This window comes from Gavialis gangeticus, unplaced genomic scaffold (assembly GCF_001723915.1).
Source record: "Gavialis gangeticus isolate Ggan-Ray unplaced genomic scaffold, GavGan_comp1, whole genome shotgun sequence".
Taxonomy (NCBI): domain Eukaryota; kingdom Metazoa; phylum Chordata; order Crocodylia; family Gavialidae; genus Gavialis; species Gavialis gangeticus.
In genome coordinates, this window is record NW_017728995.1 from 61,657,739 (window position 1) to 61,685,153 (window position 27,415).

General features: G+C 42.4%; 1 protein-coding gene across 1 annotated transcript in view; it reads left to right on the forward strand.

Moving 5' to 3' along the window:
• Window positions 1-2,332: 2,332 nt before the first annotated feature.
• The window catches only part of AMER3 (APC membrane recruitment protein 3), a 68,313-nt gene continuing 43,230 nt past the window's right edge, over window positions 2,333-27,415 (forward strand). The window contains exons 1-2 of the mRNA XM_019503705.1: window positions 2,333-2,612; window positions 10,849-13,929. Coding sequence (XP_019359250.1) covers window positions 10,870-13,911 — 3,042 coding nt within the window. The 5' untranslated portion in view covers window positions 2,333-2,612; window positions 10,849-10,869 and the 3' untranslated portion in view covers window positions 13,912-13,929. The remainder of the gene's footprint in view (window positions 2,613-10,848; window positions 13,930-27,415) is intronic.

Here is a 27,415-nt window from a genome sequence, read left to right on the forward strand (position 1 = left end):
CTGGGCCCACCCTAATTGAATGGTCACAGCACAGAGATTTAAATCAGAGTGTCACAGGGCAGAGATTTTTGGGGAGAAACCAAGGTGGCTTTCTGCCACAGGCCCCCTGTGTGCTCAGTGGAGGACCCTGCCCAGTGCTCCTCCAGCTTGGTGATCGGCCGAGGGGGACCTCAGGTGCCCCCCAGACCCAGAAGGCACCAGTCACTGAACTGGGGGGTGGGGTCCCCCGTGTACTCCACAGCAGACCCAGAAGTGGACCAGAAGTCAGAAATATCCAACCTTGAAAATCTGTTCCCATTTAACACAGTTTTCTTCACAGCTGCTTTTAACTCAGTGTCTAGAGCTATTAGTGTTTACCCACAGCTGACTCACTGGTGGTCCCTCTACTACTACTACTACTAAGTGATCCTTCAGCAAAGCCATAGTCAGGGCTTTAAGTTCAATGCAAGTCTGACCATGCACTCTAAGTTTTCCTCACTCTCTCCCCAACAGTAGATCACATGAATGGTCATATGGAGGGCCCACATGACTATGGTATTGAAAGGGGGCATTTTGCACTGCCCTCATTCAAGTTTTCTTGTGGTTGATGTCTAAATTCTCTGGAAGATCAGAGAGGAAAATGGCTTGAGACTCTGCCCGCTGGTGTTGACTGTCCCCCACCATAGGCATGTAGCCCTCCAGGGAGCCCTGTCTAGAAAATATAAGCAGCCATTAGGCAAGGTACTTGAAGGGGTTGGCACATTCTGACTTCCAAGTATAAAATGCTATAGTATTCTGGAGTAACAGTCCCCAACTAAAACCCACATTAGTATGACTGCAGTGTTTTAAGCTACTACTACACAACTGGTTTTAACAGACCTCAAACAAAAGAGCCATGATAACCTGAAGGAGGAAGAGAGGATGAGGGAAGGACAAAAATGAAGGAAAAGTCTGGAAAGGGCTTGTGGGGACAGGGAGAAATTTAACTTTTCAAAATAGGAATTTTATCCTATGGAAGATTGGAAGGAAAACATGGGAGAACACATGGTGAGGCTTAAAACTAACCTCTCCATGGACAGAGTATATGGCTTCACTCTGGCATGTATTCAATCCTCATATTTCTAGCACCCTGAATGAAAGGGACCTGGGGGTAATAATAGACCATAGTATGAATATGAGCTGGCAGTGCAATGCTGTAGCCAGTAGAGCAAATAATACTCTGGCATAAATCAACCAATGCATCTCCAGCAAAGCCAAGGAGGTGATTCTTCTGCTCTACTCAGCACTGGTGAGACTGCAGCTGGAGTACTGCATCCAGTTCTGGGCACCGCACTTTAACAAGGATGTGGACAAACTTGAAAGAGTCCAAAGAAGAGCCACCCATACAATCACAGTCTTAAAAGGCAAGCCATATGAGGAAAGGCTGAGGGATCTGGGACTCTTCAGTCTGAGGAAAACAAGGCTGAGAGGGGACCTGGTAGCAGCTTACTGCTACACTGGGGGAGTACATCAAGGGCTCAGTGAGCAACTGTTCACCAGGGCACCCAAGGGGAAAACCAAGAGTAATAGCCACAAACTCCTGGAAGATCGATTCAGGCTCAACATTAGGAAAAACTTCTTCACAGTCAGGGTGTCCAGACCGTGGAATAAGCTCCCTTCACAGGTGGTGCTATCACCTACCCTGGAAATCTTCAAGAGAACAGTAGACAGTCACCTTGCTGGGTCACCTGACCCCAGTTCTCTTTCCTGCTTGGTGCAGGGGGCTGGACCTGACGATCTTCCAAGGTCCCTTCCGGCCTTACAATCTATGAATTTGTGATCTTAAACTAATTTCCAGAACAGGACATAATGTCATACCTGAAAGATTTTTACTTCAATGCAGATTTAGGCAAAAGATGGAGTACTAAGGAACATCTGGAAAAATATATCCATTGATTAAAGAACCCAACAAGCAAGCAAGCAAACCACCAAGGACAAAAACTAGCCAATTCATTTTTTAAAATAATAATATTCCCTTTCTCCCTTTTCCAGTTTGATCAAGTGTGAAATTCCTTCTGATATCAACAATACTATAAATGAAGGCATTGTTAACCACCTCTTCAAAGGGTGATACAGTTCAATAGCCTGAAAATGTGTTGAACAGTGATGCATCTCAATAACCTAGAAGCATCTGTTCAGATTGGTCTTTTTGCATTCCAGTCAGCTACCAAATCGGTGAGAAAAATACAATCACACTAAATGTGCTTCTGGATATACTAGAAGCTGCAATCTGCAGAGTGTAACCAAGATGCTGGCTCTGAACTCTCCCCTTTGCTTTTTTTTTTGTCCTCAGCAATGGAGGCATTTCCTTGCTACCAAACAGATGGCTGAAACAAACATCTTTCCTAAATTAAGCTACATGTGGAAGCCTAGAATCTATGTAGGGTACAAGAAAGCTACAAGCTGGAAGGATTGGAGGGGTGGGGTTGAAGGAGGGAGGAGGAGGAAAAGACAGGAGGTGGAGAATAACAGTGAAAGCAGCAGTAATACAGCCCTTCGGAGTCTGCAAAGCATCACAGGAGCCTTTGGATAAAGAGATGCAGCCTTACAGCAAGCCTATACAAGAGAAGATTTCTGCTCAATGGTGAAGCATGGTGAGTAGTATGTTTATCATCTGCCATATTGTTAGTGTGAGGATGCAATGGAATTCCTTTTGCTTTGACACCCTCAGTGAGACTCCAAAGGATGGAGAGCTAATTTAGTAAGATTGCTCCCTTTGGCAGTAGGCTGAAGCACCATTCTCAATTTTATTTTATTTAATTTTTTATGCATGTTTTTTATGTTCATGTTTGGTCCTTTTTAAAGCAATAAATAATTGTAAGTGACCAAAACAGGCAAGGTTAATGCTTTGCTGGCTGGTACAACAGGCTGCTAGACTCAGCAAGCAATAAATGCACTGTTTCCTTTCAGGTACACAGCAGAGATTTCTGTTCATCTCTTTCCCCCTGGAGACAGGCTAATGATTCAATAGCTCCCTGTGCTGGAGTTTGCGCTGCTGTCTTGTAAGGTGTAATAAAAATGTCTCAAGCAGTTACGTTTCTCAGGTTCAGGTGCAGAAGGACTAAAAAACAGCTTTGGAGAGCTAATAATGAAAAGGTTTTGCCAAGGAAGGCACCTCCTTTTGTAATGAAGTCTCCCTTCTATAGTCATGAGTGTAGTTCTGTCTGTTTTCCCTTGGCACATAGCTGCAAATGCTAGTCATTACTGGACCTCTTCAAATAGCTAATCAGGGGAGTGAAGCTGGTGGCTGGGCGCTAACCATTGTGCTGAACATGCAGAGATTCTACAGCTGACATGCCCTGGACAATGAATGGGGGAAAGGAATGCGTGTTTATTCTTCACCCTTCTTGGTCTCTTATTGTGTACTCCACACACTTACATACACAAAACCCCTTTGAGTATCGAGCAGCTTAATTTTACTATTACACAGTATTAACATTACTGAGCAGTTGGCAGTTCAGACTTTCTTATAGCACACTGCTAATGAGATTAAATATTTAACTATATATCCTTCTGGTATTCTGCAGTTGTATGTAAGATTTTACTTTATGTACATGATGAAGCTAAAACAAATAAATCAAAGTGGTGTGGGGGTGTTTTTTAGTTCCTAGTGACAAAAAAAAAAGCTTGACCTAAATTTATATGCAAATAATTAGGCATTCTGGGTGATCAGTGAGAGGCAGGTGATAAAGAAATAATAAAAGAACACACTGAGCAAATAGTATGATCCCCAACATAGGTCCACAAGGCAGACAGGTTTATTTAAAATAAACATTCTTCTGTATCCTGAACAGTTAGTGTCACTTATTCTATTTTTTTTCTTTTTAAAATGGAGACAAGACACTAGTATATTGACAAGTTTAAGCGTGAAGATGAGCAATGCTGTAAACACTTCTTTGGTTTCCAATATAGGGAAATGTTATACCTGCTTGTAAGAAACAGAACTGCATACTACCTTAACTGCAGACAGGATATTACCACTCCACAGCAGGGAGGCTCTTTATTGACTTATAAGAAAAAAACCCCATTCACATAGTGGAACTGCATGCACATCACTGTTAATAGGACTTTTTTTCCATTAGCTTCAGTTTGTGAGCTTCCTAAGGAGAGTTAAGTGTTTGTGGAAGTAAATGAATTGTATTAACCCAAACAGAGCCCTTTCTTTAGTGAGACAGAGAATACTCTTCTTCATATCCTGTAAATTGACCTTGCTTGTAACAAGTGTTAAGCATTTGTACCAACCACTGACTTTTAATGGATTCTCAGCTCTCAGACCCATCTGTTTATCTATCTATGGGTTGCTGCCTATCATCATGCTTTCTTCAAGTTACTTAGGCAAGCAGGGTGAGATCCCCAGTGGGTTTCATGGAGCCTTCTGGTCTTTTCCCTTCTCTACCATTCAATTGCTTTACTAAATATTTAAGAGTAAGTCTCATTTTGGAGTTTCTCCTTTTTAACAATACAAGTTTCATTACTGGAGCTACAGCTGATATTTTCAAAAGTATCTCTGACATCGAGGACCCAAAGTCCCACTGACATGACAACTTTTGAAAACAAGACTAGGATACTGTGGAAGAATTTTACTTTTAGAAGACATTTCTTCTGTAAGCACATTTTTATCATTTCAGTTTTAAAGCCAACTGAATATTGTGCAAAGGTTTTAATCAATTGCTTGGATTAGTCAAGCAAGCTGTTAGGAACTGTTTTGACCAGGGATTCTTAACCAGGGTGCTCAAGTGCAACAAGTGCCATGCAATGTTAGCACTGTTACGTCTGCAGACACATTCACAGGATAAACCAGGAGATTTCAAATGGGAATCCATAGTGTTAAAAACATTCTGACCTGTTGTGATCTGAGTTTTTTGCAACAGATGAATTGCTCTATTACTATTTTGTAGTTGTAAAACAAATGAAAACTAAGAGCTGGCATTTTCTAAAGGGTGTCTCAAGTCTAAAAAGGCTGAAAACCATTGACCTAGTATGTGGAACTGTGTTTGCGAAGCAAGGTGGGAAAGGTAACTTTTTAATAAGAAGTTAATATTTAAGAATAAACTATCAGATTAAGTTTAACCACACAGAGAATAACTGAACTTTCTCTAACTTTGATCATTTCTAGTCTTCATGACAATTACACATACAACCAAGCAAGGTAGCAGGACTCTGGCTAGACAACTAATATGATTGTGAAATTAATTACTTATACATACAAGACTTATTTTTCCCTACTTAGCACAAGCAGTGTCCATCCAAGCTTTTGCATCAAGAGTTGATCCAAATGCCCTGTTCTTAGGCCAGATTCTGCTGTTGAATACAGATATACACCCTTAGCAAAGCCAATGTTCATAATCCCCACAAAGGCTGATTTTAGCAGGATAGCACCCAAGTGTAATGATGTTTCAGCCCATCTAGAGGCCCTCATGAGTAGTTTGCTTTCCATTGCTTTAGGAACTACATGACAATTTTTTTTTCAGTACAAGGGGAACTAACCAAAAGCAACATCAATCTTAGAAGTCAAACGTCTTTCCACAATCTTCCCAAAAGGGGTATATTCTTACATCATACAAATGGGGGGATGGCCACCATGCCTATGTTATAAGCCATATTATTGAAATCTAAGGGGGTGTTTATCCCAACACTTTATTTCCATTATGGTCTTAGTTCAAAATGTGGATCTAATTGCTTGTTTAGAGTCTTGTAAAACCTCAAGGCCAAGTGCTGATCATGATCAAGAACGGCAAGGATACACCATCCTGGTACTATCATAAATGGGAGATAGTTCACTCACAAAAGTAGCATCAAATTTCTTTGGCCAAAGACTTCATTACATCCAAGACAGTGGTAGATGATGTTTTAACTGTAGGCCAATAGGAGATTTTAGGCTGTCTTTTACCTAAGTGAATTTGACAAGTGAATTTCTGATGCCAGAAAAGGAGATCAGCCAACTTGGAAGAAGGGTACTCTCAGAGCTTGTTGAAACTAGAATACATCAGTTCTCATTGGACTGACAGACAGTTTTCAAAGGTTCCTGTTATTTTTAGTGAATTTAATTGCAAAACATATTTCCTTTGCAAAAATGTAAATCAGCATATCTTTTACTTCAGTAGAAGAATTAGCTTAAGTGGAAGTTAAAGGTAAGAGCAGAGTAATTAAAAAGGCATGAGGTCAGGCAATGCAGTAGCTGAGCATACAGATCAAAACATGCATAGGGATAAACACTTTTAAAATGAGAAGATATGGATGACTTGCATTCATGAATCCTAAATGTGTTGGCAGAAGAGATTTCTGGTCCACTAATGTTAATGTTTAATACATGTTGGGAATCTTAGGGAAGTTCTAGAAGACTGGAAGAGCGGTGATGCTGTGCCACTTAGTCAAAAGGACAAGCAGGATGTCACAAGTAACAATGGCCATTTGTACATGCCATGGGGGTTTACTTCAGTTTAATTCTCCCTAAATTGAAGTGGTGGGCTCTGCAGGAAGCCCTGCAGGCAGCCTGGCAGCAGCCCGGGAAAGCAGGCTCTGCCCAAGAAAAGCAGCAAGCCCGATATCCCTGCTCCCCACCCCCCCGCCCCTGCCCGCCTGCCCAAGCTGTGTGGGAGCCCAGTGTTTCCCTCCGCAGCTGCAGTGCCCCTGTGCCGGGTGCATACAGGCAGGTGCTGCCTGGGGGGCCACTGCTGCTGCAAGCACCAGCCCCTCACACAGCCCAGGGACCACTCTGCCTACCAGCAGCTCACCCATCCAAGAGGCAGGTAAGTCAGTGGGGTGCATGCATGACATGGGGGCTTAATCATCCCTAAATTGAAGTGGTGTTTTTTTAAAACCCACCACTTCAATTTAGAGCTCTTGTTTTGTCTACACATGCCCAATGTCTACAAAGTCAACCAGACACATTCAAATTAGAAAATAGGTACATATTTATTTTAGTGAGAGGGATTAACCTTTAACTACTGGAACATGCTATCAAAGGAAGTGACTGACTAATAATTGCTGTATTATCCCTTGACTGGTGGTAGGCAATTGACAACATCTTCAATTATCTATCAACAACTTGAGATTTCCTAATCAAGACTGGGCACTTTTCTGAAAGATGTGTATTAGCCAAAAATAAGTTATTGGGTTCAGAGGAATGAGTGAGGAAAATTTACTAGCTTCTGATATACAAGAAGTCAGAGTAGCTGACCAGATGGTCCCTTCCAACTTTATATTCTGAGTATTTCAACCTGGAAAGAGCTGATTTAATTCATCAACAGGTGGTGCTTGTTTCTATGGAAACAGTTTCTAACCCAACATGAAGTGATGTTTAACAGTCTCCTGTTCTCCACATGGAAAATATATACATCTCCACATACATATTTGCATCCACAGAAGTAAGATCCATGTGATAATTGTAGGCCATGTGATAAACACAGAATCATATGATGAATTATTTAGCAGTTACATTGCAAGACTGCCTCAAGGGCTCAACCTATCAGGCCCATTTTGCAATAAGCACCCTACAAATATGTAGCAAGAAAGTGCATCAAGTTAATTTAATGTGTACCTTTGTCTGTTGTTCTCTGCCCACAAATCCAGTTAGGACTGAAACATTCCAAGCCTTTGGAGAGTGACAAATAGTTGCCATTTCTTCCTAAAATTTGGAATTTCCTCTAAAAAGCCCCATCATGAGGGGCACACTTTAGAGCTGGGCTAGCACAAACTGTTCTAGACACAAAAATGTTACAACACTAAAGTTTATTATCTCACAGCCCTTTAGATGCCTTTCAACTAATGAAATTTCCCAAAGAGACCCAACACCTATTTCTACCTGTGGAAGAAGTTATGTCAAAGATTTTGCATTCATAATATATTTAGGTTGTAGAAAAGCCTGTTTCAGTTGTTTCTAGCAAGCTTTATGGCTCTTTTTGAATTCTGCACTTGGTAATTCACAGCTGGCTTTAAAGGAAAGGAGTGTGAAAACATCCCAATAGTCTATACTCAGAAGTTTTTCAAAAATAGTTTTTCTGTAGCATCAGTGAAATACAGTTACGCAGTGCTGCAGTGAGGCATAAGTGTTTCTTAGCAGTTGTTAAGAAAGCTCTGCAGAACTCATGAACAACTCTGCCTCTGACTAGCAGTGTGAATTTGGTATTGACACATTAAACCCTTTACCTATCACCCTACCATCATGAGTTCAACATTATACACACTCACACCACACTGAAGTTTTCCATCATTTCCTACCTTTCCACACTGGCTGCAGACAGACTTCACATTTATCCCAAGATAAACCAATCATATAGATATCCATGTCCATGGTCCCAGGATAAATCCTAAAAAAAAGTTTATCAGATAAGAAGTGTTAACAGTTGATCCCTTGCAAACTGGGTCTGGACAGTTATCCTAGGTTTGCAACATTGAATCAATGGCAGAAAAGCAGCAGTGCCTTCAGCTGTTCACTAAACCCTGATCAGAAGGGTGGTGAGTGCATTTGCCAATCCCAGGATATTTTTGTTCTTGACAAGGATGGGCACCATTTATTCAGGGATAAAATACGACATCTGTTTCTAGCAACTGGTTACATACAGGCTCATTATACACCAGATATAGCCCCCATCAGAATTTGCTTTATGCCTCTTGATTGTCAGTCTGAGAAACCTGACAACACTTTTGGAGGTGGGGGGGGGACCCCACAGTTACAGGCTTTATTTTACCACCATCCTACCTGTTGGCCTTGTGGAAAGTGATGGCCAGAACATTGTTGTGCCTAATACAGCTCCTTGGTGGTCCTGATAGCTGCTGCAGTTTAGAGGACTACTAAAGCTGATCCAAAGCATGCCTTTGAATTAGACAAAGCCCAGGACTGGAGTGGAGGGATGTAATGCTGGCTTTAAAAGTGCCCTTCCTGACTTGTGCTGAGTGTATCTGTATGTGAGGATTTGATCCCATGTTTATTTTTATACACCTCCACTGGAACACTATTTATTCTACTAAGGTAGCTATGCACAGTAGGCCAATGAGTGTTAAACACAACACTGCACTGCTCATGTGTATTTCAATACTGCAGTAATTTATTCTTCATTCATTGCTGACTGTGGGGGCTCTTGATCATTTTAGTTATGGTACATGTCTAAATGATGAAAAACTGGGCAAATTACAAGCTGGGGTATAATGCAGTACAGCTCTAAATGGAGTTTTTAAGAACACAAGAACTGAAACAAAAATATTGGGACAACTCTTTTGTCCAAGATTTTAGACTGTATAAGAGCTTGCAGTAAGTCTCTGAATCTGCTGACAGACACTGATATAAGGCCAATTATTTCCAATATTTACTGATGTCAGGATGAAAAATAAGGTGCAGTGTGTTTCTGGAATAATCCCTATGAAGCTAAGACTGTCATGACCAAAATAATCATGAGGGTATTTCTGCAACATGAACATATCAAATTTATTGAACATTGTAGCACACAGATGTATACAAATATGGAATGCAGATACATTTAAAACTGAGCTATTCAATGTACAATGGAAATATATTTTGCCACTACACTGATGCTCTATATTTGGTTATTGCAGACTTAAAAATCTTCACAAATCCAAACCAAAGTGTTTGTGACACTCAACTGTGACTTAAAAAAAAATGACTGATTTTTTTTAAGAATAAAGCAATGCTACATAAAAGTATATCTTGTATTCAGGTGGAAGTAAAAAACAGTAATTCATTTCTAACAAGTTTTCCAAGCAAAGTGACAAGGTTGATGTATCTTCTAGTCACTGGCAAGGACTGCTCTGCAGAGATTTTCATATGAAAAGAAAATCTCTTGTTTTCTTTAACCCCTCTCTTGCCAGATTTCCCTTTTGGGGGGTTTCCTCAACAAGCTGACTTGACCAAAACCCCAAGTTAGTGAACTATTGCCTCCCCATGGTAAACATTTGAAATAATCCCTCACAGATAAGATTTCTGCTTTCAGAAGAGAAATTTTTTCTATTTGTCACTCTATCATGGCACTAATCCTGTATCCAAAAGCATCTCCTTTGTAGCTGATACACTGTGCACAGGCCCACCAGCCACAAATCTACAGTGTTGTCTGCTTCCTGCTGATTCTTTCTGCTTTCATAAACCATAAGTTCTGGACGGATGACTGCACACTACAGTGTAATTTATATACAGCAGTTTTGGTATGCAAATTGCACGGGAATCAGCAAGTTGCTCATGGTTAGATGAGCAACTTCTCTAGTTTAGTGTGTAGTTGCACCCCACAGACAACCATTACAGAACCGTGCCACCCAGTGGCAGAGGAAGCAAGTAGCCTGTTCGCCTTTTGCAAACAGATGCTCCAGCAAACAAGTACTCCAGAATGGATATGGACATACACCCACCTAGTCTGGTGCAACTTCTATCAGAGTTTTATCCCTCCCCCCGCTTCCCAATTCATTTAGGGGTAATTTTACACTGGATTGGTGAAATTGCCACCAGTTGAAGGGATTTACATTGCCTGTCTGCTTTATTTCCCCCACCAGTAGTCTAATGTTCTTTGCACCAATGTAAGTGTGTAGTCCATCCTCACACTTAGAAGCAATATACTGTATGTTTCACTTGAACCCTTTCTCAAGCAACACACCATGACTTACTGACTGAAGTCTCTCACAATAAATGCCATCAGTTACAGTGCGTTAATTTCCTTTCCCCATCCTCTATTTCTCTCCTTGCTAGCAAAATACACACACATGTTAATGGTGTTTAGTTCATGGAAAATATATGCTTAACCTGGCAGGGTCATGTTAAAGATTATCAGCTGAATGTTCCTTAGCCACATTCTAAGGTCATATTTTATTCTGCTATTTCCTCTACAGAAACAGGTGTGATGAAGCAGCATGGAGCTAAGGAGAGGAAAGACCTTCATTAAATCTAGTTTCCAGCTGACCCATGAGAAAACACCACTGGTACATGTAGTTCCTATGGACAAGGACAATCTGGGAAAAGATAAACAGCTCACAGCTGAGGGAAGTCAAAGCGAAGTTGAAGTTCAACAGGCGTGTTTAGTTGCACACAAAAATTACAGTATTTCCAATAGAACAACAAGGAATGGGGCTGGTGAAACCATCCCGTCTCCATCTGGGTCTTCCTACAAACTAGTAAGAAAGAGTAAAACTCATGACTGTGTGATAGGGGCAGACAAAACTGAACCATGGAGCCACAAGAGCAAAGCTTGTGAGGTGGGGTCTTCTGGAAGAAGCAAAGGGCGACTTGTCAACAGCATCAGCTTTTCTGGGGTGTGCAACACCCTGAATTCCAGTGAGAAGAAGGATTCAGTTGTCAGTCCCAGTCAGTCCACATGCAGCAGTCAACAGATGATAGATTACAGAAACTTTGTGCCACAGATGCCTTTTGTACCAGCTGTAGCAAAAACTATTCCCAGGAAGAGGATTTCCCTCAAGAGATCTAAGAAAGGGCTCAGGGATATATTTCATATTAAAAAAAATAAACCAGAGGGTTTAACACTGTTAGTTGAAAAGGACAAGCAGCTGTCTTCCCCAGGGTGCAAAAGTGAGGTGTCAGGCAGGCTTGGAAAATATCTTTTCAGAACTGGAGAAACATTTGCAGCTGACTGCTTGGCCCAAGATTTCTCAGACAGTGAGATGCAGTCCGACTCCTCCTATGACTACTGCAATACACTGTGTGAAGATGTTGCTTCTCTGAAGAGTTTTGACTCTCTCACAGGATGCGGGGAAATCTTTGCAGATGAGAGTTCAGCTCATCTGGAGCTGGAAAACAGCAAAGAACTTCTTCTGAAGAGAACCAAGCAAAAAGAGAGCCCTGTCTTAGGGTCTTTCCAGGGCGGGGTGGAACAGCTGGCATCTCCTGCTCAGAATGAGGCAGCTGACTTTGCAAAATTTTGGGACAACATCAACAAATCAGTGCGATTGCATCAAAGTGCATTATTTGATAAGAAGCTATTGGAGATACCCAGTCCTGACCTGGGAAAGGTTGCAAACACAGCTGCTGCTTCGGTGGCTGACCTGCAAGTGTCACCCGATAAAGACTGTGACCATTCCAAAGAAAGTTCCATAGACACGGGGACACCAAAAAGCGACCACCAGGAATCCACATCCACCAGTGATGAAGGGTACTACGATTCATTCTCCCCTGGGCAAGATGATGAAACGAAGGAAGCTCAAACGCCTGGGATTCCAGGAAGATTTCCAAGAGACAGTTACAGTGGGGATGCTCTTTACGAACTATTTTATGACCCTAATGAAGCCAAAATAAATCCAATCCTAGATGATGAGCTCTGCCTGTCTGAAAGTGTGTCAGAACAGGCCATTGAAATCCCCCTATCAATTTACAGCTTTCATGTTGGAGCAGAGGAGAATATGGCTTCCCAGCCAGCGGTTGACATCATCAGCCAGGGCTTTCTTCACAGCACATGGAAAGGCAAGGAGTGTTTGCTAAAGCTCTGTGATACTGAGCTTTCCCTGACCATGGGAATAATAAACTGGCTGCGAAAACATTCAGGGTTAGTTTCCCCCACAGACTCTGTGAGCAGTCCTAAATCAGAGGTGGAGGAAAACAGAGATCCGCTAGTCTCCTGTAGCTCTGATCCTTGCCAAAGTCTGAACACAGCAGCTGAGAAGGAGAAACAAATCAAGGGAGAACCTAATCTTTCTAACCCAGAGCCTTCTTTGGGTTATAGCAAAGTTGCGGGCCAGCCACATTTAGTAAATGTTGCTGAAAAAGACCAAACAAATGTTTCTGGGTCTCACACACCTCATGAGTATTTCCAGGAAAGGGAACGAAATTGCCACAGAGACCTGGCTTTTGAACCTGAGTGTGCAGAAGCCAACAGCATATCAGGTAACATGCCAACATCAGAGGTTAATGGAGGCTATTTGCAGACATGTTCACCTGAAAGAGAGAAGATGGCAGTTTCAGAAGATTGTGAAACACCAGAAGACAAAAATCTTTCATCTGGAGATCTGAACAGGGAGACTATTTTCCAGAGCTCTCAGAACTCTTTCTTAAATGACAACCATGAAGTGGAATCATGTTATTCCTATAAGACAGCTGCAACCTCCCCAATGGATCCCCTAGAGACAGCAGATGAAAATAAAACAACGTACCATTCTTTGTCTATTTCCTGTGACAAACCAATGCAGCCTCTTACTTTGAAACATTTTCAGAGCTACGTTAGCCCCACACAGACAGAAAACAGCACTAACATTGTGCAGCTTTTGGAACGCTGTGTAACTCAAGTTGCATCCCTAAAAATCAGCTATGAAAACAAACACCGGGAAGACAAATGCATTGGGAGTGAAATGAACAATATCATTTGTAAAATGTCTCAATACAAAAACAAGTTATTGTTGCAAAATGAATGCAACTGCATCACCCAAAGCTCAGAATGCCCTGGCTTTCTTTATGCAAACGAATGTAATTATGAAACAAGCTTCAAAGCCAGTGATTTGTATCACATGAAACAAAATGGGGAACTAATTTGCTCTGAAGATCAGAAAAACGGAACAAGTATCCTAGATCAGATGAGTCACATCACCAGGAATGAAATCAATTTTGAATATGCCCAGTTAAATAATCAATCCCTCTCTTATTTAAAAGACTTCAGCCTTGAACTGAGCCCAAGTGATTCTGTCACTATGACACCCATGAGCAGGCCTACGTTTTTACCTCTTTTCAAATCTGTTTGCTCAGACATGCCCAGTGAGTTTTCACAAGCCTCCCACAGAATGAAGAGTTCCCCAGACAAACCACTGCAACATAATGAATCTAAACAGGGCAGCCCCTGCTCGTGCAGTTATACCGAAGGCCACTACAAAGTACTGTCTCAAGTGGCCACTGTGCCTCATAACCCAGAGGTATCTGCCACAGAGGGAGCAGCGACAGAGAGGAACCATAAATAACACACCTGCTTTAACAAGGTGAGTGCTTGCAAAGAAGATTACTTGAAACAGAATGTGAAATACTGAATGAATAGCCATGCCTTTGAAAAAGAATATGGCCAACACGACCACATAAACCCAGTATATATATATATATTTTGGACTCAGAGTTTTACCAGGTTAATAATATCTCTTGATAACTGATTGATAGCAAGCAATAAAGGGGAGGGAAGCAATCAGAGTTTCAATGATATAGACTTCCAAAGCCAAATTTTTTTTCTTTTCTTTTTGCTCTTGGTACATGTTAAACTTGTCATGATCACGGTTTCATGCAAAAAAGGCAAAGAGAAGAAAGGCCCAGTTCTTCAGTTCTGCCAGTTTTAACCAGGTGCAACTCTCTTAGAATCAATAAAGCTTAATTTTAGAGCATGTGGTAGATCTGACACAGGTGAGTCAGTAGAGTAATACATGGCAGTGTTGACTATTTGCCCAGGTATACCTGCACACATTTATCTAGCAGTTTACTGGAAAATACAGACTATTCAAGAATTTTCTTTATTTCAGCTATAAAACCTGCCATATTTGAAACTGGAGGTCAAACATCTCTGCTAAGCCACACAGTACAGAAGGGTTTTATGCCTGATTTTCCACATCCCTTGCCATTTAGTAAACTGCAATTATGACATAGTGATAGATTTTATGAGTCTTCCCTCTGTTCACTCCAGCAGTGATTACAGGGCTTTGCTTGCAGACTTCTGGTCAGAGCACCTTTGTGGGGAAAGAATTAATAGTCTGGAGGCCCTGGCCAGAAGCTGAAACCTAATTCAGGGAACCAGAATTTCTAATAAGAGACTTTTCAGCTCTAAAGTTACTGGAAAATAATATGTGCTCAAACCACAATGAACCATGATATATAGAATAGTAGTGTCTAGGGGTCAACTGTGAATGGCTGTGTTAGGCACTGTATGGTGATATGAGAGGTGACCCCTGTTCTTGCCACCACCTGCTGCTTGGAGTTCCACTTTAATGGTGGGTTTCTGTGCATCTATCTCCCTACTTTCTGGACAATCAGAAAATGGGAAGTGGAGGGAATGATATTCTGGAAAGGAGTTGGCTTTTTCAGACCTGAGGGAGGGTAATGCCATGGAGGTACATCACATGATTAGGAGGGCAACCTGATGCCTGCTAACCTTTCAGCCCTTTGAAAAGTCTGATGAGGCTTGTTGGAGCCCCACAATCTGTGCACATGCCAGGAGATCGGCAATGGCTCTCTAGCACCCCTTCACAGGCTTGTGCCTATGGGTCTCCTATAAGCAGCCTTCAGAGATCCTGCAATACATGGGGAAGAGCTGGAGAGTGGGCCAATCTGAGAATCTAAGGAGCAATTCAATACTGTAAGAGAAGGAACCGGTGAACAACTAACAGTTCTCTGTGGGCTGCAGGAACCCCGTGTCCAGTGGTTCACAGTGGTATGATCCCTTTGTTGTAAACCACAAATGGTTTGTCAAGCAGATATGACAAGGCAAGGAGAGGGCTTCTTCATGTGTGAGCTCTTGGCGTGCTGAATCCTGATATCTGCCAGACCTTAATGAAAAACTCTCTTTCTTCATCAACGACAAGCAACCCAGTGGTAGCCATCAGATTGCATTTTGAGGTATTTCTGCACAGAAGAGAGCTGAAGACTTTTTTTTTTTTAATTAAAATGAAACACTCTCCAGCAGTCATATCACATGCTTTACTAATATCACCTCTAGTTAATAACTTAGAAATTACAATATCTATTTGCCGCCCATATTTTGGCGACATGCACCAGATCTTAATCCAGTAAGATATGGTGTTTTTCCCACTCCTACTTCATTTTATCTAGCTACAAAGGCTGCAGTTTGGGAATTCTGGTGAGCAGTTTTAGTTCTGTAGTCTCATAATTTGCATCTAAACTACTGATTGTGATGCTAATATGGACTTTCTGTGGAAAGGGGCCCTCTATCAGTTTTATAATGCAACCACAACTATTGCATTATAGTAATATAATGCAACCACAACTATGGCTATTACTCTAATATATTTAGGAAACAAATTCTGTATCTTTTGGTTCATTTCAATAGGTGTCTTATTGCTTTTCCATGTGTAACGACAGTTTATGTTGGCCTCCTCTTCCAATATAGTTCTCATAATTTTATCTTGCACCTTACCATGAAAGAACAGATGTAGCTTCTGGAATAAGTTGCCACTAGTTTGGTTGTTCTTAGCAAAATTAAAAGTTCAGGCTGGGAATGAGGAGAGATTAGTGGTCATAGGTGTCATGAATGTAAATCACTAGTGACGGCTGCATCTTTACAGAAGGGAACCATACCTGTATTTACTTAGCATTTCAATTGTTATAGCTGAAATGTATGCCTGGGGTGCTGCTAAGCAGAACCATAAACTCTCAGGCTAGGAATCTGCAAAAAGAAATTGCTCTTCTGAAGCAAGAGTTAACTTCTGCTAGAAACAGAGGGCAGAATAATGGCTGATGCGACTGTCAGAAGTAGTAACTCGCTGTATCTTCACACTGTGAGAGATATACTGCAAGTAGACATTACTGGACTCAGGGCATTTTCTACTGCATCATATCAAATGGCAGCTGTTATATGCCACCACTTGTCAATGTAGATACCTGCAGCATCAGGAAATATGACATAGTTTATATGCCACAACCCATGCTCCACAGAGGAGTTAGTTTTGGTGCTTTCTTAATGGGTTCTGATAGTTTGTGGTACAAGATTTGTCTGGCAAAGTAAAATGAATGCACATAGACATTATTTTAGAGCGTACATAGAATTTGTGTATGTGTGAGGCAAATGCTGAAAAACCTTGTTTCATGGAATCCTGTTACAGACCTGCTTGTTGTTTTTAAGTCCTTATTGACAATTAATTTATGAAATAATGAAACTGTATTTAGTACAGTAGCAAGGATTAGCTGTGGTGAAAGCTATTAACTCTGAAATGTGATGGAGTTTTCCTGGCCAGCCTTATCTTTTCTGAGCTCATATTAACAGATGGCTCACAGATTCATTTGGCATTTTAAGTTTTTGGAAGGTGACTCCAGATCTCTATACTGGAAGGGACAGGAAAACAGCAGAGGACAAATGTGTGAGCTATAGAGATGCAGAGAAGCGAAGCAATCAAATAATACTCCTGCTCTTGGCTCAAGTGCTTAAACCTAGAGAGGGCTCAGACATAAGGAACACCCTGGGGCTCATTATTTTAAAATGTCACAGTGGGAAAGGCACTGTGGTGACAGCTTTAGAGACTGAATTCCTATGTTAAACTACAGAGCAAAAGCAGCACAAAGAAGCCTTCACCAGTGTTGCCCACTGGCCCACTCACAATCCTAGTCCTGAAGGAGGGGGATCAAATGTGAATTCAGCCTCTGGCCATTCATCGGGGCTGGTGATGTTCCAATAGTGTTGATGGTCCTTCAAAATCAGCCCAAAGGAGTCTATGTCTACATGTCCCACTCCCCACAATGACAAAGGACACCTCCCTTTTCCTCAGTTGGCCTGCACACTTCCCCTTGGTTGTATGAGACCAAGGACATGGCTGCCCTTCTGGATCCAGGAGCACATCTCTATCCCACACCTGCCTGCCATGACATCTCTGCATCTCACCCTTGCATTCAGGCACAGCAGCCTAATGAGTCATGACTCTGGCATGCAGCATGACGACTAGGAAGTGAGATTGAGCTTTTTCTGGTTCCTTTCACTCCCCTTCAGTTCCATGGGAGATTTTGCAAATACTACAGATTTTAAGTTACAGGAAGTCTAAGTGCACTAGCAATGCACCTTAAGCAGGAAATAAAAAACCCAAAACTTTAAATCCTTATGTAGATATATGTACAGTACTTATTGGACTCCAACATTTCTTCAAATATAAGATGACCTCTTGATAATTAGATTTATATGGGGAAGACTGATAAATTTGTTATGATTTTCCAGGCATAGAACCTGATTATTGGAGAGTTATCTTAAATTCCTGCCCACCACTGCTGCAGCAAGGAAAGCAGCAGCATGGAGGCAAGCAGCGGAGAGGAGTCAAGGGGCCTGATTCCCACCCCTTGTCCCCTGCTGCCTGTTCCAGACAACAACTTTCTACCCCTCCCACCTACTCCCCACAGTGCAGGCACCCCCTTGCATCTGCCCCCACCCACCACTTATCTCCCTGCGTTAGCCCCTCTACAGCCCTAGGCATGGAGTGCACTGTGGTTCTAGCTCCCACCTGGGCAGGCAGCAGTGGTTGCAGTGCTGGCAGTTCTAGCCCCAGGACTGGGTTGGAACTGGCCCCAGGGCTGGAGCAGTGCCACTGCTGCCAGGCCGGGTGGGGGCTGGAGCCACTATGTGCTCTGTGCCCCAGGACAGAGTGGGGCCAGAGCCAGAGCTAGAGCCACAACTGAGGGTAAGTGGCAAGGGTGGGGAGAGGTGGGGGCAGTGGCTGCAGCTCTGACCCTAAGCCCAGGTTAGGGCCAGAAGTGCAGCTGCAGCAAGCTGCCCATCCCTCCCTTTTGTATTCATATTCAAGACAAAGGGCCTTCCTCCCATGTTGCATGGAGAGAAAAACCTCATCTTGGATTCAAGTAAATACAGTACTTGGGACATATCCCAATGGAGTTTACCAGTACAAAATACTATGAACAAGATTGACAACACATCCCTCTCCCTTCCCTAGTATAAACACATTGCATGGGTCCGTGAATGGACAAGACTTTACATGAAAGTCTAAGCCGCACTAAATTTTAGTTCTGGTGACTATTGGAAGGGGCAAGTTGCAGACGTTTGAGTTTTCTGCCGAGGATGCCTGACCATGGAGGCTGTCAAGCAGGAAAGCCTTTGCTTTGAGCAGGGAGAAACTGTTGTGAGGGCATTCTCAATGCAAAAAAGAGGCTCAGAATCCCAGAACTTCATTGTGCCACCCTGCTGGACACAGATTGAGAGAGGAACTTTTACCAGATAATGGGTCCAAGGCCATTTGAGGATTTATAGATCTTATATATTTTCAACTGCATCCTGAAGTAAAGCAGCAGATGTGACAGGGCAGCAAGCCCATGTAAGTGCTCACAATAGCAACTCTCATTCACATGCTGAGCCACTATATTATGCACCAGCTGAAGCTTCCGGATGCTTTTCAATGATAGCACTAAAGAGAGCACATTGCAATAATCTAGCCCTAAGGTTAGAAAGGAATCAATAACTGTCTATCAAAGAGGAATGGCCACAACATCTAGGCCAAATGACAAGGAAAGAACACAATGCAGCATGTCATGGTGGTTACCAAGAAACTGAGATGCAACGATGGATAGAAAACGACCCAGATTTTGAAAAGCAATATCACAAAGGTCAGATACACATCTCTAACAGAGGCATAGTCATAGCCCAGATAATTCCTCCAGGGCTTTTCTGTACCCAATAATTTTACCTCCATCCTGTATACTCTAAACTAGGCCAATTTGCTCCCATGCACATACCCTTACATCCAAGGCTTGAGAAAAGCAGAGACGGCAGGTATTTGAGTTTGACAAAGAGAAAATATAGATTTGAGGCTCACCTATCTATTGACCAACTCTGGTCTAAAACACATTGCTGTCTCCTGTAGTGGTGACTCGGGCATATGTGACAGGTGGGAAGACACAGGCAGAACACCATGAAATACATATATGAGAGCTGCTGGGCAAGGAAAGAGCAGATTTGCACTTCAAAGCCTAGGGAAGTCAATGAAGATCTTTCCATTGTCGTAACTGAAGCCTGGATCAAACCCTTATATCCTATAGGATCTCTCACTTCCCTTACTAACACCTAAAACCACTGAAAAGCCTTCCCATTCATTCCAAAAGATTCTTCAGTTGAGTAAACTAAACCTTGTGGACAATGGTCTCCATGACTGCTGCTAAGTCTCATAATCTTTTTGGATATGTTATCCTGGCCCACTGCCAGGAGGGATTGGGAAGAGAACAGATGGTAGGTAGGGGCAAGTTCTGCTCAGAGAATGCCATGCTACCACTCCTTCCTCCCCAGCCCTTCCCAGCCCCCAGGTGTAAAATAACAAAGCTCTTTCGTGAGAGCCACAACTGCAGCAGCATGAAACGGGGAATAAAGTGATCTCTCAAGTTTTACATCTCGTCATCTAAAAATAACAAATTTGTGCTCCAGTATTGAGGCTACTGACAGCTAGAATGTGCATTTCATCATAAATATGTCCTGTTCCAGTGCATATTCATAATACGGATTGCTTGTATTTACAGTTTCTGAAATCACATCTGGCAGAATCTCTCCCTCCCTCTCAGACAGACGGACAGGGACACGTACCCACACATGCGCATGCACACACACTATTGCTCAGACACATGCATCATTGGCTATAAAATGTGCTGCTTGAGACATATAGTGCCATGTAACTAGAGAAGATGGAGACAAAGGTGACAGGATAGTGCTTTTGCTAGTAGAGTTGAGTGTTAGTCACCATGTGCCCAGATACTAGGGCTAGATGCTAAATTAAACAATTTTCTTCTTCATTAAACATTGTTGCTTCCGGACTTGGCTCTGTATCACTGCACTGTCTGCCTCTGACTTGTCCATTGATCTGTACTATGTACAAAACCAGAATTCCATTAGAAAGGGAGAAAATGATTTCTCCAGCTTATTTCCTGGAGAGGAGGTTTTCCAACGCTGTTATCAGTAAAAATGGTGTCTCAAAGGAGAGACATACTATAATGTTGTTAGATGTGTTTCATTTTGAAACAGAAAAGATAGATTTGCCATTCTGCCTGCTATTGCAGTAGCAGGGTTTCCATGGATACAGGCTTATAAAGACTTTTCCATGACATCAGTACAAAAGGATAAAGTCTGATCTAGGTTGCCCCAGCGTAAATTTGAAGACACTGGAATTACTCCTGGTCATCACTGAGAGCATAGATCTGGCTCACTGTCTTTTTCAGCTCCATACTGAGGCTTTTCTGAGGGGAAAACATGCTCTGCATATACCAGCTTTGGCTAAGGGATAGGATACACAAAACAATTACAGCATCTCTGTGTTAGGAGCAAGAAATGGAGATGGGCCAAAGACAAAATACTAATAAATTAAGTGCCTTTTTCAGCAGCTTAGGCCAATGTCCTATGGTTTGATTGCAAAAATTCAGCTTTTGGCTAGATACATTAATTACCTCATAATAGCTACCTTAGGTTTGACAGAATATTGTTTTACGAATGCTAAAAGTGCCACAGTAGGAAAAACATGTCCCTCTCCTTTTTCCAAAAAAAGACAGGATGGGAGAGGGAGAGGGAGAGAGAAGACAATAATCTGTGGAACAGATGTTTAAACTAATACATGGGATTTGTTTCCCTTACCTTAAGTGAAGCACCCAAAATATATACCATACAGAAAACAGATTTGCTGATGCAAAATGTGTAGCTGTGGTTTTGTATTATCACACTGGGAATAGCAAATAAGTGTGCTTTGTTTATTTTTTCTTGGGGTTCGGAGAAGAAGAGAAGAGAAAAGAGGAGGAACCTAGTGTCTTCACCCGTTCTGCACGCATCTGTAAAGCCAAAAGACTCCCCCCTCTACTCTGAAGTCCCATTTAAAGCCTAATTCAGTTAGGCTGCTTATATCAGATTTTGATTTGTACCACAGATCCCTTTTGAGGTTTCCCTTTCCTGACCTCTCTCTGTTCATCCATCCCTAAACTGTGAGTTCAGACCTTTATATGCCTGTGGATGGTACCTAATGGCACCATGAACATTGTTATGACCAATAAATTTGTGCACAAGGACCATTGTTTTGTTGTATGTTTGCAGTGGTGAGCATAAGATTGGGCTCTGTATGCACCACTCTAATACAGTAAATAATTCTATCCAAATTAATACTACTGATAGTGTCATTTCAGTGAGGGAACTATCATCCTTGTACCACTAGGTAACTTTGCTTTTGGATTTTGCTTGAAAAAAAAATTAGTAAAGACAACATTTGAAAGGAAGCAAGTCCTAAATTTCCATTAAAGGCTTACTGTTATCCACTGTGAAATCTTCTGCATTCATGTTCACTATCCGCTGACTCACTATTACATCCTCTGCAGGTCTCTAAATTGTGTTTGGGATTCTCTTGCTGCAACTTGTACAGTGCCATTTTTCACATGATTTTCCACTAGTCTCTCCTCTTGCAGGGGGAAGTCTTTCTGGCAAGCCACAGTGTAACTTAGGGGAGCTCCATTTTCTTCCTAAACATTTGGCATTTTTTTTTCTGGAAGTTCTAGTAACATGTAAAGGCAGAAGGTCCCATATCTACAGGGATGATGCACTATCATGAGTTAGTGTTGCTGAACTGTAGTGCATGAAGCATGTTTAATGGAACACACTAAGGCTAGGAGCAGTGGTTGGTTGCATTTGTCCCAGGATCAGATATGCTTGTGTTTTCCTGGAAGAGAAAAGTTCTGGAATTGGTGTGTACACACATCAACCCTTCCTATCAGGGTTTAAATGAGCAGCTGAATGCACTGCTGCTTTTCTGCCATTGATTCAATCATGCAATCCCAGGACACCATTCAGATGCACTTTGTGATGTCCTGAAACAAACTGTTAGCACTTCCTATCCTAAGAACCTCTTTAAAGTTTTTCCCAGGACAGACATGGACATCTGAATGATTGCATTTTTGTTCTGGGAGAAAAATAGTTTATATCTGGGCAAATGTGATGCCTGTTTTTGGCCCGAGTAGAAAAATTCCTGCCTTAAGGGAGCACCCCAAATTGAGAAATATTCTCCATCATCTCTATTAAAGAAAACAGCTTTTTTCAAGCAAATCACCCAAGTCAATGCCTTAAGAAGGGCTGTGCTCTGCATGTGCGCGTGTGTGCGTATACATGTGGCTGGGCAAGTCTCTCCCTGCTCTGCTCAGAATCAGGATGTGAGCATCTCATTTAGAAGGCTTCTTTCTGGCTTTGGAGGCAGGTTGTAGGATCTTTATCTAACACCACTTGATATCTGTGATGCTGACAGCAGTGCTTAGGGATTCCCTCTATGGGGCATTAAGCCTTGGCTGCTTCTAGCTCCCTGTGGGCTGTTCAGACAGAGGTTAAAAGTTCCCCATTGAACTTACTGGAAATTAGACTGTAGAGATAGTTGTCCAAAATATACAGGGATAAGGTAGCACTATTCTATACCTGCACCTGAGGGGTTGATTATATTTTTAGAGGGAAAAGCTGGGAAACTAAGCTGGAAGATTGGGGATAAAAAGGAGATCTAAGAAGTATGAAAAAAACAAAAACAAAAAACCAGGGTCTTGTTTCAGAATGGAAAACCAGGAGGCTGCAGTCAAGGGCAAGCTATGAGAAAAACAGCAATTATTTCTGTGCTCTCTCTTTACTACCGTCTCCTAGTCCCAATTTTTTCCCTTTCAGACTGGCTATAATCCCCTCCAACCTCCCTCTCAGCTCTGCACCTGTTTGCCCTCCCACTTGACTCTCCCACCTCACCCTGAGTAATTCCCTTGCTGCCTCCACACACACAGCTGTCCTCTCTAGACTGAGAACTCCTCCACAGGAGAAAACCCCCCCAAACACAAAAAAAAACACACTTTCAGTGCTGAAATCTTTCCATTCAATACCTTCAGCAACCCCCTCCACTCAGAAACCATCTCCCCTGCTATCTAACAGCCACAGCCATTGGGCTCAGAGCAGAAAGGAGCAAAGGCAGCAAAGAAGAATTGTTTTGCACAGACCAGGGTGTGCACGAAACTAAACTGTGTATTCATTTTAGCTACTCAGCTGTACTATGTGCAATTTTTTAATTATGCTTTTATTATGCTAAGGATATGAGCTGACTCTGCAGAAGCCTAACCTGCAGCAAGCTGTAAATGATTTTTCTTGAAATGAAAGTCTGACACTCAAGTGCACCAGGAGAATAAAGACAGGCTTGCACACTAATTATTGCACTGTAACTACTAAAGCCAGCTAAACACTGGCAATTAAATGCCCACAGCAACAACAAAACCAAACTGAACTCAGTTTGCAGGGGTAGCTGCAAGGCAGTGAAGAATCAGATCCTAAGACATAGGAGGGATTCAGAGTTTTTGTTTACTTTAACTTCATTTAATTAAATATAGCTCCGGCACCAAGAAAAAAGCTGTATCATGGCTTTTGGGCCACAATAATCAGAATCAGATGACAAAAGGAACTAGGTTCTGTGACTACAATATAATGTAGCTACTCTTTAAAGAAACACTAGGCACTTATACAGCAAACTACATTTGAACTAGTAACTAAAGAATAAGCCAAGAACAGTCAGCTGATTTCATGGATTTGGAATATTTTTTAAACACAACCATGCTTGCAACTTCATATTTTCCCTTATGAATGTTCACAGATAGAAAGCAAATTTACATTTTTTGATCAGTGATTGTACATTTTTTGCAATATTTACCAGATCTAATTATGGACAGCAATAAAAGTAAGACATAGCCTGATTTAATGTTGGGGTTTGATTCTTTTGTCAGTGAAATAAACAAGCAAGCCAGCAAGATAAACTATTGCTGATGTCAGTGGGAGCAAGAAAAATCCCTATTTATAGCTGTGGACATTCAGTGTAAACAGTGAAGGAAGATGCTGTACTAGAAATGTTCACAACTTCAGTTTTGTGAGACATCTTTTACAATTTGTATTCCAGCTGCTCTTCAAGGAAATATTTCTTGGCTTGTTGTCATTCATTTTATCTAATGCTGCTGTTCATTTGAATTGAACTTTTGGTAGATGTAATATAATCAAAAGAAGCCATTTCAGGTTAGAAAATAAAGAAAAGTAGTTTAGGAAAGAGAACAACTGTTCAGTTCACTTCCATTAAATATAGGATTCTGGAGTTCATGGCATTTAGACATACAGAGGCTTTCCTTTCCTTATGCATTGTTGTTTGTTTTTTTTTGCTTTGAATGTACAACCAAGTTGGTTCTTGCTCTGAAAAGCATTAGGTAGACTGTTGCTATAGCAACCAACTCCCTGAAACCTTTTTATAATTAAAATGGTAGTCTAAACGCTCACGAAAATAGGTCTCAGGGAAAAAAAATGAAAAACCTATCCAAATCACCAAAAAAGGTTTACAGCTTCCTGGATAACATTTTAATATTCTTTTAAAAGGATTTTGATTTGAACTGGACAAGACTGCTTACTTTACATTGAAGCTTATGTATTAGGAAGTATTTTGATGAATAACTTAGATGATAAAATTATGTAAAAATCCACTTTTATTGCATTTGTCAGGAAGTGCCAGGGATGCATGTTGAGATTCCTGCTTGATTTCATCAAGCCTGGATCAATAATGCAGTAGAGCTTGAATCATGTAAGGCTTGAATAATATACAAAATATTTTCTGAATATCATGAGTAAGAAACTCAGGATATTCAATCAATTCTCTGCTGACAAATTTAACAATATTCGTAGCTTCCCTTACAATTTAAAACATTGCTTGACCTTAAATGCAAGTGAAAAATTATCAAGGTCTCAATTTTCCTATTACAGAAAGGGATAGTAATGTTATGAAGCTGATTTTTCCCTCTAGGTTAGAGACAGACATTCAAAAAGCCAGAGCCTGAATTGATTCAGCCTTCACACATTAGTTTAACCTGCCTAGGCTGAACTGGTTTGTAACAGGACAGACTTTCTCTCTGGACTGAGGCAATGCAGACACATGCCTGCAGTTGCTCAGGCCAGGCGCTGGGAGGCACTAGAGCATGCACTCAGCTGCAGAGAAGCTGTGCTGAGGGGGCATGGCCAACCCAGGCTGAGCTGGCCACAGAGGGGTTCAATTCCCCCTCCCTGTGTCACCATGAGAGACCAAAGCCAGGTCTGCTCGGTGCTCCTTGCTTACTGCTGCAGCGCCGGGCACCATGGCCCCCAATGCAGAAAGAGGCAGGGAGGAGAGCTAGTTTCCCCTGTACTCCACTGGCAGCCGGGTCTGCCGGCTGTTGCCGCAGCACTCGCACCCTGCCCAGACTAGGCCCCCAGCTGTCCCCTCGCTGGAGGCCAGAGGGAGGAGGAATAACCCTGCCAGGCCTCTGCGGCTTGTTCCGTGCTGGGGCAAGTCCCCTCCCGGCAAGAGGGGGCTTATTCTGCTGCTGGCCCCAGCACTTGCAGTCCTGAAGGAGTTAACTTGCAGCCCCTGGGCTCCCAGCTGATGGCTGCTCTCCCATTATTCCCCACCCAGCTTTGCCTGCAGAGGGGCCGGGCAAACCCCACTGTGGCATCAGCAGCTGAATAAACCCCCTGCTGCTGAGAGGGGGCTTGCCCCAAGCACAGAGAGGCTGCTCGCAGAGCTGCTATGGAGCACGGTGGCACTGTGGGGGCACAGGCGGACAAGGCCCCTGGGGGGGGCAGGAAAGGGGGTTATTTCTTCTCCCTCCGGCAAGGGGACAGCTGGGGGCCTATTCCAGTAGAGGGTACGAGTGCTGCAGTGACAGCCAGCAGACCCAGCTGCCAGTGCGGGTACAGGGGAAACTAACTCTCCTCCCTGCCCCACCCGCCTCAGGGGCCATGGTGCCTGGTGCTGCAACAGCAAGGGGGGAGAGCTGAGCAGACCTGGCTCTGGTACCTGCTGGTGGTTGTGGGGGTGAGAAATTAAACCCCTCTCTGGTCAGACCCCTGCCCCTGCCTGTCCCTGCACAGGCTGAGGAGCAGAGGGGTAGGGCCAGCCTGGCTGGGCTGGACCAGAGAGCCCTGCCCAGCCCAGAGAGCGTGGGGGATGCTGGGGGTCTCTGGTTTATCTTTAATGAGCAAGGGGTCTGGGACAGACACTGCATAAACCAGTTTGAGCCAAATCAGTTAAGTCTGATACCACATTCAACCAGGTTTATCTCAAAGCAGTTTCAGACATTTTGAAACTGGTTTATATGCACCGAGTGTCTTCTCTGAGCACTTAAACCTGTTTGTGTGTAATGTCTGTCCCTAGCCCTAGTGTTTATTACAGTACACAACAGCTATGGTAGCATGTCATAACTAAAAGATAAATTAGGAACAGACAAATCTAAACCTCTATCTAAAAGTAGCACTTGGCTTAGATCCAGGGCTCTGTAGAGAAAATCATAGTATCATAGCACTTAGGGTCGGAAGGGGCCTAAGCAGATCATCAGGGATGGGTGCCGGGATCATATCACACCAGCCAAAAATCTGTCCAGCCTCCTCTTGGAGACCTGCAAGGTAGGAGAGAGCACCACCTCACTTGGGAGCCCATTCCAGAGCCTGGCAGCCCTAACTGTAAAATAAAATGAAAGCTTATAAGAATTTCTTGGTACACATTTGAAGATTTAATGTTTTCATTACATATATAAAGGTGTATTCTGCTCTAAGTTATCCTCTGAAAGTTGGTGAATAATGATAAAATAATAGGGCTATTTGGACTGGTGCCCCTCAGAAACAAACCTCATATATCTCATTAATAGGAAGTACATGATGAAAACAGGTTAGAGATTCAGAAAGAGTTAGTAGGAGTAAAATAAATCCAAAGAAGTGTCCCAATG